The sequence below is a fragment of the Mustelus asterias genome, chromosome 1, assembly GCF_964213995.1.
Source record: "Mustelus asterias chromosome 1, sMusAst1.hap1.1, whole genome shotgun sequence".
In the NCBI taxonomy this organism is placed as follows: domain Eukaryota; kingdom Metazoa; phylum Chordata; class Chondrichthyes; order Carcharhiniformes; family Triakidae; genus Mustelus; species Mustelus asterias.
In genome coordinates this window covers 38268489-38285310 of record NC_135801.1, presented here as the reverse complement: position 1 = coordinate 38285310, position 16822 = coordinate 38268489, and the positions used below count along the sequence as shown (strand labels likewise).

The following is a 16822-nucleotide window of genomic DNA, read 5'->3' as shown; positions in this document are numbered from 1 at the left end:
TGATCTCCTTATCTAAGGAAAGATGTAAATGCTTTAGAAGCAGTTGAGAAAGTTTATTAGATTAATACCAGGAATGGGCATGTTGTCTCATGAGGAAAGATTGGAGCGATTAAGTTTGTATCCAGTAGAATTTAGAAGAGTAAGAGGCAACTTCATCTAAACCTTTAAGATCCTGAAGGGTTTTGACAGGGTGAAAGTGCAAAGGATGTTTCCTCTTGTCAGAGAATCTAATACCAGGGATCGGTGTTTAGAAATAAGGGTTACTCATTTAAGATGGAGATGAGGAGAATTTTTTTCTCTGGAGGGTTATGAGTTTCTGGAACTCTCTTCCTTAAAAGGCAGTAGATTAGAATCTAGGTATTTTCCAGCTAGATATATTCTTCATTAACAAGGGGGTGAAAGGTTGTCATGGGGAGGCAGGAATGTGAATGGCACACCAAGTTTGAGGGGCTGAGTGGCCTACTCCTGCTCCCAATTTGTATGTTCGTGGGGGAGGCAGGTTCAACTGAAGCCTGCAAAATGAATCAGGCAGTTATCTAAAAAGGATGAATGTGCAGGGTTACTGAGGAAGGCAGGAGATGGGCCAAACAGCCTCCTTGTGCGTTGTAACATTCCTGCCGTTCCGGCGATAACAAAGATACGATTGAGGGTTTCAGAACAGCTGAAGCAGGGCAGACTTAGATAACGTTACAGAGATGGAAATAGGCCATCTTGGTATATAGTTAAAAAACTCATCTCGAGGTCAAATATAACACCAAACAGCTTGGTTTAATCTCAGCATATTGCTAAAGAAAGGGGGGAGCCAGTAGCTAAGGAATGGAGTTTATGGCAGCAACTGACAACACTACCTTCAGACTTCCTAATTATTTAGAGGAAATTTCCATTCATCCAGTATTGGATCTCAGACAAGCAGCATTATCATTAGAGAGGTCCAAAGAGGTGATAGTGAGGTAGAGTTGGCAATTGTCAGCTTACTTGTGGAAACTGACAATGTTTTTCAATGATCTTGCCATGGGACAGCATGAAGAGGAGAAATAGGAGGGGGCTAAGAATAGATCCTGGGGTGACAGAAGCAACAGTACAGGAGCAAGAAGAAAATTAACTGAAGGAGGTGTACTGGAGGAGGATGGTGTGGTCATCCATGTCAAAGGCTGCACACAGGTAAAGAAGGATGAAGAGGGATAATGTACCTTTGTCATAATCCATTTTACATCAATTCTTCTGTCAAGTTCTCAACATAAAGGCGTCACCAAACCAATAAAGTGTTGTAACAGAGATCTGATGAACATATTACAATTTAATATTGATATATTCAGTATCACCATATTTACAATCAGTTCTATTTACAATACAATCACTGCATCAATGGCTAAATAGTGCAATGAAAGAATAAAATTTTAAAAACAATTCAGCAAACAACTTACTGCCTAAATGTAACATTATTGGAGAGGCAATGATAGATTATATCTGCTGCAAGGTGACCATCACTGTTGCATATGAACTGACCTGGTAAGATTTCAGTTCCTGAAATTTAACAGAAACTTTGAGGACTGAAACAACAAACAATAACATTGAAAAGGGTTTCCAGAACTAATGTTACTGTAACAATACATATAGGGGATTGCACTATTTAATATTTTCCAAGAAGTATTACACAATATTAACAAGATTTTATATGTACATGATGTTAATAAGAAAAGTTCCATACCTATGTATTTTTACCCCAATGTCAAAAATTGATATGTCTCAATAAAGTGCACGTTAGCACACACAGATGGCAAATACACTTGTAAGATTCATGTATTAACATGTTCATAGAATACCTACAGTGCAGAAGGAGGCCACTCAGCCCATCAAGTCTTCACCGACTCTGACAGAGCATTTCACCCAGGCCCTATCCCCACAGGCCCATGCATCCACCCCGCCAATCTTCCCCAACCTACACATCTCGGGACACCAAGGGGCAATCCAGCATGGCCAATCAACCTAACCTGTACATCATTAACCTACAAAACATATGGGCTTCTGGTCGATACCAGATATTTTATGATGACAAATCTAAACAATATTGCTGGTTCAGAAGGAGATTTTAAAATCACTGTGCCCGTTATCACCAAATTTCACAGGAGGGAAAAAAAGACATTTTTATATGAATTGTAAACACATGTATAAGTAAATGATGAAAAATCAGGTGGGAGAATACCTCATTCCAGGCTTGCTGGATTATCACAAGGCATATTTCAAAATTGATTTTTGGACTCAGTGCCGATTTCCCAAAATCCATTAGATGTTGCCTGAAGCACCAATCTACATTCAAGATGGGTACAGGTGGAGTGCATGAGGGGAAGGTTGGGGGAGTTGGTGGGTGGAACATTCATTCTGGATAACTTTAAAAGAATGGCGTTTTTACCTATCATTTTCAAACTCTAGAAAAGAAGGGTTTAAAAATTACATCTCTCAACTAACATTTTAAAAAAGTATGCTCATACTGGTATTTACATATTATAACAGGGCTTTTTGCAGGACAGTGAGGGGTGAAATTCCACAAGGGTTCTCCCACTCATCAGCTATGAATTTGGAGGAAGATCCATGTAGACGTGGAGAAGCAGCATAAAATTTCTCTGTAGCACTTCTCCAGGGTTCCCACGGATCATCTACTGAAGTCACAGCAGATGATGGAAAGAAGTTCATCCCTTGCGACACCTTTACAGTAACATGATCAGTTCTTATTCCTTCTCCCCATCAATAAAATTGATTGCCGGTTCCACTACTGCTTCAAAACATAGCATTTTACTACTATAAAATAGCCATGGTCAGGAATATTACATTTGCTTTTCAACAGGCTTTGGGTAGCTTCTCTAGGCTGAATCAAAGAAGGCCATGAGACTTTTAGCATCATAATTATCTAGAATCTCCAGCAAAAGAGGAACCTTGGTTTTCACGTTGGTGCCTTTGAATTTGAATTTATCTATGAAGAGGTCAGTTATCATGCCTATTTGTGGAAGAAAAAAGAGAATTAGTATGAATATAAAGATACATCTAGATTTTACTGTTAAAGTACTATGGATTTTATTTTGCAGTGTAACAATGGAAGTTTAACAATCACAGAACAATCTAGCACAAGCAAGCCATTCGGTCCTTTGGGTATGTCTATGCTCTTTTGGAGTACTTTAGTGTAGCTAGCTATTACTATAATGTAGAAAATGCACCGAGTACAGTTTTGAACATTTGATAATGATGTAGAAAGTCCTTGAACATGTTGTCACCTTCCAATCCAAGCTCACCTTTCCTACAACATCTCTGAAACATTCCATTGGGTTTCTGTCCTACCAAAGTGTGGAACACTTGTTATCAAAGTCACAAATGATATCTTAGGTGACAGTGACTGTGGCCTTACCCCTTTCTATATCTGTAACCTTCTCAGCCCGACAAGCCTTCATGATCTCTGCACTCTTCCAATTGCGGCCTCTTGTGTATCCAATTTTAGGCATTCCACCACTGATGACATTGCCTCCTGCTACCTAGGTCCTGGAACCCCTTCCTAAGCCTCTCAAGTTCACTTTCCCCCTTTAGGATGCTTATTATTCTTCATGTAAGATTTTGGTCATCTGAACTAATATGGCTTAGTGTCAAATATTTCACTGATAATCACCCTTAATGTTAAAACCACTATATAAAAAGATGTTGTTGCTGTTAATTAAATATTTACAGGTACAAAGAATGATCCTCACCTGTGGACCCATACCCCACCAATGCTGCAAAGGAGATCATTTCATGGCTAGGTTTGCTTTTTTAGGAGCTTTAATCTTCCCTGATGCACCTGAGAATATTTGCACTGGGACATAGCATCCCATTAAGAAGAATTTCAAAAGTATTAATATTGCAAGTCATACTGAGACTTAAAAAGCATGACTGGTTTTAAAAGAAGTGGAGAAATTAATAGCAATGGAAAAGGTCCCGGGTTGTGCTGTGTAACCTGCACTTAGAAGAGACATTATCAGCATAATTCAATATTTTCAATTAGTCATAGTATTCCTTTTCTTCAGTTATATATAGTACTTGCCATACAGTCTCTCCAAGTGAGCAGGTTGTTTCTTATACTCGTCCAGCAGATTATCAGCTTCCTCTAAAATGCAACGATATTCTGGTATTAGGAAATCCACATTTCCTTCATACAGTTGCAGCTCCTGCAATGAAATGGATCACCTGATCACACAGATCATTACTTAGTTCCAGAGACCCTTGATATTTTACTATTGCTATTAACATAACAACTTGTATTTATATGACATTCTTAACTGAAGAGAAATATGCCAAAACAAAAACATAGTCACACAAAAATTGGCATTGAACCAAAGCAGAGAATCTCAAGATGGCAACTAAAGGAAATAGGTTTTAAGGAGGATTTTACAGGAGATGCAGGTTGCGATGCAGCAAATATTAGGAAATTATTTGAGAGGTTTGTGTCAGACAACAGCTGTATGTTTAAATAAGCAAAGGAGCAGCGGTGGGGTAAATGGAGTGCACGATACACAAGAGTCCAGTTTGTGGAGCAGTTTACAGAGATAAGTAGTATGGAGGCCATGAATGGATTTGGAATTTACTTTTGAGATGTTGGTGGTGGGACTTGCAGGTCAGTTGATACAGGAGTGATTGGTGAGTGGGACTTCGTGAAAGTTAGGATCTGGGCAGCAACCAGATGGTGCTCATGTTTCAGGCACCTTCTGCAAAATGCATGAAAAACTAAGAAATGCCTGCTTTGACCAGTCTTTCCAGATCTACAGTCACCAAAATGGCAGTCCTTAATAAGGACTGTTGAAGAATATTGAAGACATGGCAGGGAAAGCATTTCACTGTCCCATTGCAGAACATGGAAGATTAGGATTGCTTTTCCAAATCCTTTGCGCTACTGTGTCCAGCCTACACTCGGCCCTAATGCATGTCCTTCATCCATGTATTGGAGCTCAAGATGCACAGTGAAAATCATCATTCTCTATCCCCTTGTTCTTTCACCCATGATTGGGAACAACCTTTCACTATTTACCCAGGTTTCATTCACTTCTTTGCTGGCTTTTGCAGAAGGTGCCTGAAACATGAGCACCATCTTAAAGGTTGCTGCCCAGATCCGAACTTTCACGAAGTCCCACTCACCAATCACTCCTGTATCAACTGACCTGCAAGTCCCACCACCAACATCTCAAAAGTAAATTTCAAATCCATTCATGGCCTCCATACTACTTATCTCTGTACACTGCTCCACAAACTGGTCTCTTGTGTATCGTGCACTCCATTTACCCCACCGCTGCTCCTTTGCTTATTTAAACATACATCTGTTGTCTGACGCAAACCTCTCGAATAATTTCCTAATATTCGCTGCATCGCAACCTGCATCTCCTGTAAAATCCTCCTTAAAACCTATTTCCTTTAGTTGCCATCTTGAGATTCTCTGCTTCCTCTCTCAACACTATACCTGCTCACCATGTTGCTGCTGCTGCGACTCTTGGTTCTGCAGGAAATGCTTGGACATTTTTATCCCCCCTCCCTGCCAAAGCTCCAATTGTCCTGATCCCCAGTATTCCTCTCTATCCATGCTCTTTGTTTGACTGGAGTGAGACTGGGGGAGAGAGTCTTAGCAGGAGTGCTGAGAGAAAGCAAAGAAGTGATTTAATTATTCATTTATTCATTTAAGGGTATTCCTTGTATATTTCGCGGGCTTTTTTCAGGGTTTTGAATTGAGGAAGTGAGGTCAGCTGAAGGGGATTCTGGGAGGTTGAGTCTTAGTATAAAAGGCAGTTACCTGGGGCGTTCGCCGGGAGTATAAAAAGCCGGCTGCACTGTGCAGCGGGCGGTGGAGTGGGTGGGGAGCAGAGTGTGAACTATAAGGGCTTTGGCTCACAGGGCTTAGGCTGAAAGGGCGAGGCAAGGCTAGTTATTTTTTATCCAACCCTATAAAGGATAAGGGCAGGTATGAGTGATCGGCCAGTTCAGTGCTTCCGATGTGGGATGTGGGAGTTCCTGCAAACACCTAGCTTCCCAGAGGTTCACATATGTGCCAGGTGCGTGGAACTGCAGCTCTTGAGGGACCGTGTCATGGAACTGGAGCTGCAGATCGCTGACCTTAGTCTAGTCAGGGAAAATGGGAGAAAAATTGACAGGAGTTATAGGCAACTAGTTACACCGGGGCATCGGGAGGAAGACACGTGGGTCACAGTTAGGAGGAGTAAAGGGCAGAAGGGTAAAGTACCAGGGAGTACTCCAGTGGCGGTCTCTCAAAATAGGAAGGGCTTGGTGACAGGTGTGAGAGGGGAGGGGAGTGAACAGTTAGAAGAGGGGTCACCTGTGGTTGTACCACTCCAAAACAGGTATATTGTTTTGGATAGTGTGGAGGAGTGTGCCTCTCCAGTGGTAAGACACAGTGACCAGGTCACTGGCACACAGTCAGGTTCTGTGGCCCGGAAAGGGAAGAGAGGGGTTAGGAGAGCGATAGTGGTGGGGGATGCATCAGTTAGAGGCACAGACAGGCGGTTCTGTGGGTGCGAACGGGACTCCAGGATGGTAGTCTGCCTACCTGGTGCTGGGGTAATGGATGTCTCCGAGCGGATAGGAGGCATATTAAAAGGGGAAGATAAAGAAACGGATGTCATTATACACATTGGTGGAAATGACGTAGATAGGAAGAGTAGGGGGATCCTAAGAGAGCAATTCAGGGAGTTGGGAAATAGGTTAAAAAGTAGGGTCACTAGGGTGGCCATCTCTGGGCTGCTCCCAATGCCTCGTGCCAGTGAGGCTAAGAATAGGGAGCTAGTACAAATGAATGCCTGGCTAAAGGACTGGTCCAGGAGGGAGGGCTTCATTTTCATAGATCAATGGGAAGTTTTCAGGAGAGGATGGCACCTGTACAAGAGGGAGGGGTCACAACTAAGTTGGAAGGGCACAAATATCCTGGCTGGGAGCTTTGCTAGTGCAGTTCGGGGGGGTTTAAACTAGTATGGCAGGGGGGTGGGGATCAAAATATTAGGTCTACAAGTGTGGAGGCTGGGGACGAGCTTGGGGCTGGGACAAGGCTGGCAAAGAAGAGCACTCTGGGGGAGGACGACCTCACTGGGCCTGGAGGTCTGGAGTGCTTATACTTCAATGCAAGGAGCGTAGCAGGTAAGACAGACGAACTTGGGGCCTTAATGCGCACGAGGAATTTGGATGTGGTTGCGGTGACAGAGACTTGGTTGAAAGAGGGACAGGACTGGCAGCTGAATATTCCAGGGTACAAGTGTTTTAGGCGAGACAGAGGAGGGGCCAAAAGAGGTGGGGGAGTAGCGGTATTAGTTGGAGAGCATATTACAGCGGTGCAGAGGGAGGACAATTCAGAGGGGTCGTGTAACGAGTCACTCTGGGTGGAGCTTAGTAACAGGAAAGGCGCAGTCACTATGTTGGGGGTGTACTACAGGCCCCCCAACAGCCCAAGGGAAGTGGAAGAATGGATATGTCAGGAGATACTGGATAGGTGCAGGAAAAATAGGGTTGTTGTAGTGGGAGACTTCAATTTCCCTGGTATAGACTGGAAATCGCTGAGGGCAGGGACTCTGGATGGGGAGGAATTTGTAAAATGTGTACAGGAGGGTTCGTTGGAACAATATGTAGACAGCCCGACTAGAGAGGGGGCTATACTGGACCTGGTACTGGGGAATGAGCCCGGTCAGGTCTTCAAAGTTTTGGTAGGGGAACATGTGGCAAATAGTGACCACAGTTCTGTTAGCTTTAGGATAGTGATGGAAAAGGATGAGTGGTGTCCCAAGGGTAAGGTGTTGGATTGGGGGAAGGCTAACTTTAGTGGGATCAGGCAGAAATTGGCAGCTCTTGATTGGGAGAGGCTGTTTGAGGGTAAATCCACATCTGGTATGTGGCAGTCTTTTAAGGAACAGTTGTTAGGGCTACAGGACAAGCATGTGCCTGTAAAAAAGGATAGGAAGGGTAGGATTAGAGAACCGTGGATAACCAGGGAAATTGAGGGACTGGTCAAAAAGAAAAGAGAGGCGTATGTTAGGTCCAAGCAGCTAAAAACGGAGGGAGCTCTGGAGGAGTACAAAGAAAGTAGGAAAGTACTCAAACGGGGAATTAGAAGAGCAAAAAGGGGTCACGAAATGTTCTTGGCAGACAGGATTAAGGAGAATCCCAAGGCATTTTATTCATACGTTAGGAACAAAAGGGTTGTTAGGGAAAAAATCGGACCTCTCAGGGACAAAAGTGGGGACTTATGCTTGGAGCCCAAAGAAGTAGGGGAGATCCTAAATGAATACTTTGCGTCGGTATTCACAAAGGAGAGGGATGTGTTGACTGGGAGTGTCTCGGAGGGGAGTGTTGAACCGTTGGAGAAAATCTCCATTACAAAGGAGGAAGTGTTAGGTTTGTTAGAGAATATAAAGACTGACAAATCCCCAGGGCCTGATGGAATCTATCCAAGGCTGCTCAGGGAGACGAGAGGTGAAATCGTTGGGCCTCTGACGCAAATCTTTGTCTCGTCACTGGACGCAGGTGAGGTCCCAGAGGATTGGAGGATAGCTAATGTGGTCCCGTTATTTAAGAAGGGTAGGAAGGATAACGCGGGTAATTATAGGCCGGTGAGCTTGACGTCCGTGGTGGGGAAGTTGTTGGAGAAGATTCTTAGAGATAGGATGTATGCGCATTTAGAAAGGAATAAACTCATTAACGATAGTCAGCATGGTTTTGTGAGAGGGAGGTCATGCCTCACTAACCTGGTGGTGTTTTTTGAAGAAGTGACCAGAATGGTTGACGAAGGAAGGGCCGTGGATGTTGTCTATATGGACTTTAGTAAAGCGTTTGACAAAGTCCCTCATGGTAGGCTAGTGAAAAAGGTTGGATCTCATGGGATAAAGGGGGAGGTGGCTAGATGGGTGGAGAACTGGCTTGGTCATAGAAGACAGAGGGTGGTAGTGGAAGGGTCTTTTTCCAGCTGGAGGCCTGTGACTAGTGGTGTTCCGCAGGGCTCTGTATTGGGACCTCTGCTGTTTGTGATTTATATAAATGATCTGGAAGAAGGAGTAACTGGGGTGATCAGTAAGTTTGCGGACGACACAAAACTGGCAGGACTTGCAGATAGTGAGGAACATTGTCAGAGGCTACAGAAGGATATAGATAGGCTGGAAATTTGGGCAAGGAAATGGCAGATGGAGTTCAATCCTGATAAATGCGAAGTGATGCATTTTGGTGGGAATAATGTCGGGAGGAGCTACATGATAAATGGAAGAACCATAAAGGGTGTAGAGACGCAGAGGGACCTGGGTGTGCAAGTCCACAGATCTTTGAAGGTGACGTCACAGGTGGAGAAGGTGGTGAAGAAGGCATATGGCATGCTTGCCTTTATAGGACGGGGCATAGAGTATAAAAGTTGGGGTCTGATGTTGCAGATGTATAGAACGTTGGTTCGGCCGCATTTGGAATACTGCGTCCAGTTCTGGTCGCCACACTACCAGAAGGACGTGGAGGCTTTGGAGAGAGTACAGAGGAGGTTTACCAGGATGTTGCCTGGTATGGAGGGGCTTGGTTATGAGGAGAGATTGGGGAAACTGGGGTTGTTCTCCTTGGAAAGACGGAGGATGAGGGGAGACTTAATAGAGGTGTATAAAATTATGAAAGGCATAGATAGGGTGAACGGTGGGAAGCTTTTCCCCGGGTCGGTGGTGACGTTCACGAGGGGTCATAGGTTCAAGGTGAAGGGGGGGAGGTTTAACACAGATATCAGAAGGACATATTTTACACAGAGGGTCGTGGGGGCCTGGAATATGTTGCCGGGCAAGGTGGTGGAGGCGGACACACTGGGAACGTTTAAGACTTATCTAGACAGCTATATGAACGGAGTGGGAATGGAGGGATACAAAAGAGTGGTCTAGTTTGGACCAGGGAGCGGCGCGGGCTAATTGTTCTTTGTTTCTCGTTTCAAGGCTTCATTCTATGATCATCTTGCTGGTGCCAGTACAGAGCGAGACTGCGGATAGTTGGGAACCTGTCTCGGGGGCAGGGAATTCAGATGGTGTTCGTAAAGCAGAAGTGGAAATGAATAGGGTTGGGAAGCATTTTCTGATCAGGGCCAGTGTGATCTCCTGGACTCGTTTCGATCGCCTCAGGGGGTCGGAGAGGAATTTCCCAGATTTTTTTTCCCCCATATTGGCCCTGGGGTTTTCACTCTGGGTTTTCGCCTCTCCCTGGAGATCACATGGTCTGGAATGGGGGGGTGGGGGTGAGTTAATAGGTTGTGATGAACAAAGCATCGTAGCTGTGAGGGACAGCTCGGTGGATAGGATATTAGGATGTAGATAGGCTGGAAAATTGGGCGGGGATCCTGGATTCAGGATTCAATCCTGGACCGGGGAGCGGCGCGGGCTTGGAGGGCCGAAGGGCCTGTTCCTGTGCTGTATTGTTCTTTGTATGCCCAAATTGCCTCAACAGCCCCAATATACACCCTGCTTCCCCCAAATTCCAAATCTCAGTGTCCCCCTATCTCCCAAATCCCAATCTAAGTTTAATTGGACAACTCTTTCAAAGAACTGCTACAGGCATGGTGAGATGAATGGCTGCCTTCTAAGCTGTAAAATTCTTTGATACATTTATGAGATGACTCCTTTGAAGATCACTAATAGGGACAATTGTGGAGTTATCCAAGAGGGATTCAAACCTGGAATCGTGGCAGGAAAGTACGAAGGCAGAGGAATAGTGAAAGAGTAGAATAGGGACGGGGGGGGACGAGGGGGTCTTGGGGGAGAAGTACCCAGGAGGGAAAGATGTCATGACTGTGAGAGAGGGGTTAAAAAAATAGAAAATAATACAAATAAAAAATGAGAAAAAGTTAGAAGTCAGGACATCACTCCAGTACCTTAAAAAATATTTTTATATCAGTGGCCATGCCAGTTTATGTTGGTGGTACCCAACGTTTAGCCAATAGCAATCCCAATATAAACTTGCCAGACGTGCTAAAATAACAATGCTACTACTCAAATAATACAGCACTCCTGCGTACTGGCAGGGGAGTGAAGTTACAGAGTACTTGGAGCTGCAAGGTGCAAAGTTGAAATGTGCCACTTCTCCCAGGCTGTTAGAAGCAATGTCCCAGAGTTTTACATCCCACTCCAGGGCCACACATTAAGTACCACATTAGTTTACAGAATGTGCATTTAGAAGAGCAACTACACTTGATTACTGAAGGTCAATTGCTATCCAATATGGCTGCATGGTGTTTTTCATCCAGGGAATTTAGTAGAGTCAGTAATCAGCCTTGGAAGATTAACCAAGCCTAATCTGGCTTTGCAACTCAATTTGTTTTGGTTTCTTATTTAATTAGTAAAAACGGACATTTTTTACATTTTCAAAAACTATTTCCTATTAGAAGCATTCAATACAACAGAATTTCTGACAATCCTGCCATAGCTTTGAAAGGATTGTTATAGCACAGTATTCTTAGATGCTGTGTGTGTGTGTGTGTGTGTGTGAGAGAGAGAGAGAGAGAGAAAGAACAAGAGAGAGTGGGAAAGAGAGAAAACAGACTGGATAGTATGTCTGCTTGAGAGATTCACTCATGAATTAATTTAGTCATCTTATTTGTTACATTATCTGTGCAACTTGCCTTCAAAGCATCAATCAGCTGGACTTTCTTTGCTAAAAGCAACTGGTGTTCCAGTTTAGGATGAATCAAATTTAATGTGTAGTTTATGGATTCCTCGTTAACATCTTTAAAAAAGAAAGACAAATTTTAGGAAAACATTTCATAAATAATGAAGTTCTGGAATCGAAACCAAAACATTCAATTAAATTGTGGATTGGTTCTCACCGTATGAGATATTGAGATTGATTTTTCTTTTTGTAGCTTCTTTTGTTAATATATCTTTCAGGATGGAAATAGTAGAGATATTGTCAGATTTAAAAATTCCTTCACCTTTTCTAAAATCAAATTCAAAGAATAATAATTAAATACTTATCAAAAGCAAAACTGTTGGAAAGAAACCAAAATAACTCAGAGCAAGGTTACTATTCTGCAACAGTTACTGATTTAATAAACATTTTACATAGCCCAATTCATTTCTGAACTAAAGATAATGAAACCTAATTTGTCAGAAGTTTGAAAAAAATGTACAAACCATATACAAATGTTGATGACAGAAAAAGCAAATAAACTAATCTAACACATCAGTGTTTCCATTTACTTTTATGGGCCAAACTTTTAAATTGCCACGAAGACAGGACCAGAGTCAGACTGGCTTGCGGTTTCCTGTATTGTACCAACATGTTCTTGGGGGTGGGGACTGATTAGCAAAAGCAATTCGATTCAAGAAACCATGGATAGAAGTGTCTTTTTTTCAAAGCGATTCACTACATTTATTATCAAAAATTTACAAAACAGATGTAGCTCCTTTACTGGAATAGCATGAAGATAAATATGGACTTCAAACCAAAGACAGGTGAACAAAAGTAGGTTTTAAGATGCATCTTACAGGAGGAGAGAGATGAAGGCAAAGGGAGAGAATTTCAGAGTTTTTGTCCTGTGCAGAACTTCTACTAAAATTTCAAAAGTCCCCTGCTTGCCCCAGGGACACTGTGATTAGCTTAAGAATTAAGTGTCAGTGACATTACCACTTTTGCATTGATCCAAAGTGGCTTTTAATGTGCACTTATGCAAAAGCGCCAGCATAACTCTCCGGAGCACACTGAAGTCCTGAGAATGAGACCCCTTCCAGCATGTTTTGTAATGCTAGCTTGTGCTTGTCAGCATATATTATGGCCTAACTATGCTGTAAACAAATGGTTGTTTTCAATATTATAATAAGCTGTCATGTTAGATTATATAACTGCTGATTGCTTTTTGATCAAGCTACGCTTGAAGAGTTAAATATAGATCATAAAGGCAAAATGCTGCGGCTGCTGGAATCTAAAACAAAAACAGAAAATGCTTGAAAATCTCAGCAAGCCTGACAGCATCTGTGGAGAGAGAATAGAGTCAATGTTTTGAGTCTAGATGACCCTTCGTCAGAGCTGACAAAGGGTCATCTAGACTCGAAACCTTGACTCTATTGACCACAGATTCTGTCAGACCTGCTGAAATATTCCAACATGTAAGGATAGATCATAATAGTTAATAAAAAGATAGCTTTATTAAAAATTAAAACAATCAATATTTAGATTACTATTCAATAAACCAATCAGCAATGATATCCAGCCAGTGTAGTTATTTCACTTACTTGTAGGAACATTCCAATTGCGTTTCCAGGAATGTGTTCTGAAAGTAAAATGTGACACTATCACCCACTGGAACTTTATCTGGTACTTCAGGTAGGCAGAAGACAACCCAGGAATGAATTTCTGCAAAGCTGAAATGTCCTGTGAGTGTCAGTGTATTCATTGGCCTGAGTTATAGAAAAGAGTGAAAAAAAGGCAAAATTAACTACCACGAAGAGTTACAATGATATTCCGTCTGCAATTTTCTGCCATTGCCCACTTCCTCCTGAAAGCAGTGACAGGTACAATTCATCAAATGTTAATTTCAAGTGTGAGGTTACACAGTGAATGTCAGCTCAGTTACATGAACATCATTAACCTGAAATGTTAATTGTCTCGATAGGTGCTGTCAGACATAACTGAGTATTTCCAGCAATTTCTATTTCAATGTCAGTTATAGCAGATGAGGTCCCTAATCACCATATATAATATGCAAACTTTCAAAAGTGGTTATTGCATAAAAATACTACATTTTCCTATCCGAGCCAAACTGTAGCATTGAGACTGGAGCTCCAGCTCAGATCAGCTGCAGCATGTTATGGTCTTCATCCTGCTTCTCCATCATGTGTTCAGACAATGCAACCTTCCATACTATCCCTTTCAATACGTCTTCCTTTGTTCTCAACTGAGGATTCTTCCCCCCACCCTATGGCTGACAGGGCCCTCCATTGTGCCTGATCTACTTCATGTTCTTCTGTTTTTATCCCTTCCTCACAGAACCTTGCTAGGATTCCCCTACTCTTCGCCTTCAACGCCACCAGCCTGTGTGTTCAATGGATCATTCGCTACCATTTTTCCTCCCTCCAGCATGATGACACCACAAAACACAGGGCAGCTGGTGGAATGTAAACTCTAGAATTGAAAACTAGTCTCAGTGATCATCAGGAAAGGAGATTTAGGGAAGGAAATCTGCTGTCCTTACCAGGTTTGGCCTACATATGACTCCACACCCACAGCAATGTGGTTGACTCTTGACTGCCCAAAAGGCCTGGCAAGCCATTTAGCTCAAGGAAAATTATGAATGGGCAATAAATACTGGCCTTATCAGCGACACCCGCAATGGTTACCAGTATCTTGCCCAAGTAACCATTCTTTGTGTGTGAGAGTATAATTTGAACATCAAGGACACCAAAGGCTGATTCTATTCTCATCTACGTTCAAATACAGTTACACATCCTGATGGGTGTCACTTGACAGTGATCAATAGCAGGAACATTTTTCCTGAGTATCAAACCCGAGACCATCCTGGTCTAAACAACTCATCTGCACCCACTATCAGCAGCACACATTTAAGTGAGCTTTTAAGAGTTAAATGGACCGACTTTCTACTTAATAGTAATTATGACATGGCCCACAGAATCATCTAAAAATCCTCTTTCTAGACCATTAAGCAACACTTGTACATTATTAGGACTTTACTGTGGACCTTCTACATCAATTCAACATAAAATGGGAATAGTTTCTGACTGGCATACTGTGTTGTTTCTGGTAACTGCAAACTACTCTACTCAGAGAGTCCCTTGCCTGTTTTTAAACAGGAAAAAGTTGACTAATAGAAATACCTCCAAGACTGAATGAAACAAAACAATTCAGTCAGGGAATGTAAACCCTGGAATTGAAAACTAGTCTCAGTGATCATCATAAAAATCCATCGGGTTCACGAATATCCTTCAGAACACCAATGCAAATACAACAGACTAGAATTTTTTCAAAACCCTTTCTTCACGGCTTCTTTTTTCTTCAAAAGAACACTTGAAATGTCTATGGAAACCGAGGATTAGAAATCATCTAAAACCTCAAGCCATCCAAAGTTGTCACACAGTGAAGGATCTGGGACCAGGTTCCACCATTCAATTTCATCATGGTTGATCTACATCTTAATTCCATCTGTCCACCTTGGTTTCATAATCGTCAATATCCTTGCCTAACAGAGTTTATTTTTGAAATTTCTAGTCTGTGTTTGGGGGTGGGATGCAGGTAAATATTTCCACTAACTTTCATGTGATGGAGTGCTTCCTGACATAACCCCCGAATAGCCTAATGCCCCCATGTTCAGGACTCCCACACCAGTGGAAACAGCTCATTTCTATCTACCTTATCAATTCCTCTAATCATCCTAAACATTCCAACTAGATCATTCCTTTATCTTCTATACCTAAGGGAATACAAGCCTAGTGTATTCAACCTGTCCTCATCATTTAACCCTTTTAGTATAATTCTAATGAACTTCACTGTATTCCCTCAGAGGCCAATATATCCTTGTTGAGGTGCAGAACCCATTTGATAAGATGAAATAATACATTCCATAAAGCATACTGAAAACCCCAATTTTTACTGCTACTTTAATAAACAATGAAAAGTCATGCTGATAAGATGCTGGCTCATTGAAGTGATTTATTGATCATAAAAGTTGAAACGTTGCTCATGCTCCAGTCATTTCTACTGATCACTTTATTAACCTACCTGTTGGGATCAATAACATGTATCCTCTGATGAAGCGAGAGTGGTTTGATCTGATACTGATGGACCTGGCACGTTTTAGGTTGGAGACGTGGGGTAATGTAGGCTTGCAGTGTTCCATGTTGCCCTTCTATGGAACGAATCTGTAGAAAGAGGAGCAAATTTACACTCTGGAAAGGCAGACCATAGTCTCCAGCCTTTGACAACACAAAGTTAGAATGACTTCATGGTGATCCTGACGAGGACTACAAATTGATCCTCAAGTCTCCAACATTTTTTAAGAATGCAGAGAATAAACAGAAAATCTGGATTTCACTTTCTGTACAGTTATGTCTCTAAGTGAAGACAAAATATTCGGATGCTGAAGTCTGAAACAAAAACAGAAAATGCTGGAAAATCCCTGCACGTCTGACAGCATCTGGAAAGAGAATCGAGCCAACGTTTCGAGTCCTTCGAAGGGTCATCCAGACTCGAAAAGTTGGCTCTAATCTCTCTCCACAGATGCTGTCAGACCTGCTGAGATTTTCCAGCATTTGCTGTTTTTGTTTCACATTCCAGCATCCACAGTATTTTGCCTTTATCTTAGTGTTTAATTCACTGCCACTTCTCTTCCAGGAATGCTTTCCCTGAAGTACTGCTCTTCTCTGACAGAATTTTCATTTGTCTCTTTCACTTTATCCACCTTCTTGGTTTCCATTTCCCTCCTGGTGTTCGACAAGGTGTTTATTATAACTTGCTTTCACAGCCATATTTCCTTCCTCAGCAACTGTCTCCGTCTCACCCCACATGGATTCCAAGTGAAGTTCCATTCCTCATCTTTCGAATCCACCCAGGATTACAGGTATCTCCAGGACATACAATGCTCCTCGGACTGCTGTTCTCACCACATCTGGAGATCCATGCTCAGTGCCATGCGCTGCCATATGCACACGCTCGATATCTCTCTCCAGCAGCACTGAAGTATTCCATCTCAAAGCTGTCCTGGTGTCCCGTTTCACTTCATTCTGTGTCTGATCTGGCGCATTAACAAGAAACTTTTTCTCTTCCTTTCAGGTATTAAGGAAAGCAGCTCTGATGAAGGATC

At 42.4% G+C, this 16822-nt stretch overlaps 1 protein-coding gene across 3 annotated transcripts in view; it reads right to left on the bottom strand.

Annotated features, from left to right (window-relative positions):
* Positions 1-1278: 1278 nt before the first annotated feature.
* The window catches only part of bbs7 (Bardet-Biedl syndrome 7), a 64387-nt gene continuing 48843 nt past the window's right edge, over positions 1279-16822 (bottom strand). For all 3 annotated transcript variants that reach the window (XM_078211441.1, XM_078211452.1, XM_078211463.1), the window contains exons 14-19: positions 15742-15881; positions 13242-13406; positions 11837-11946; positions 11633-11736; positions 4064-4187; positions 1279-2992 (exon numbers count right to left, since the gene is read on the bottom strand). In XM_078211441.1, the coding sequence (XP_078067567.1) occupies positions 2859-2992; positions 4064-4187; positions 11633-11736; positions 11837-11946; positions 13242-13406; positions 15742-15881 (777 nt within the window). In that variant the 3' untranslated portion in view covers positions 1279-2858. The remainder of the gene's footprint in view (positions 2993-4063; positions 4188-11632; positions 11737-11836; positions 11947-13241; positions 13407-15741; positions 15882-16822) is intronic.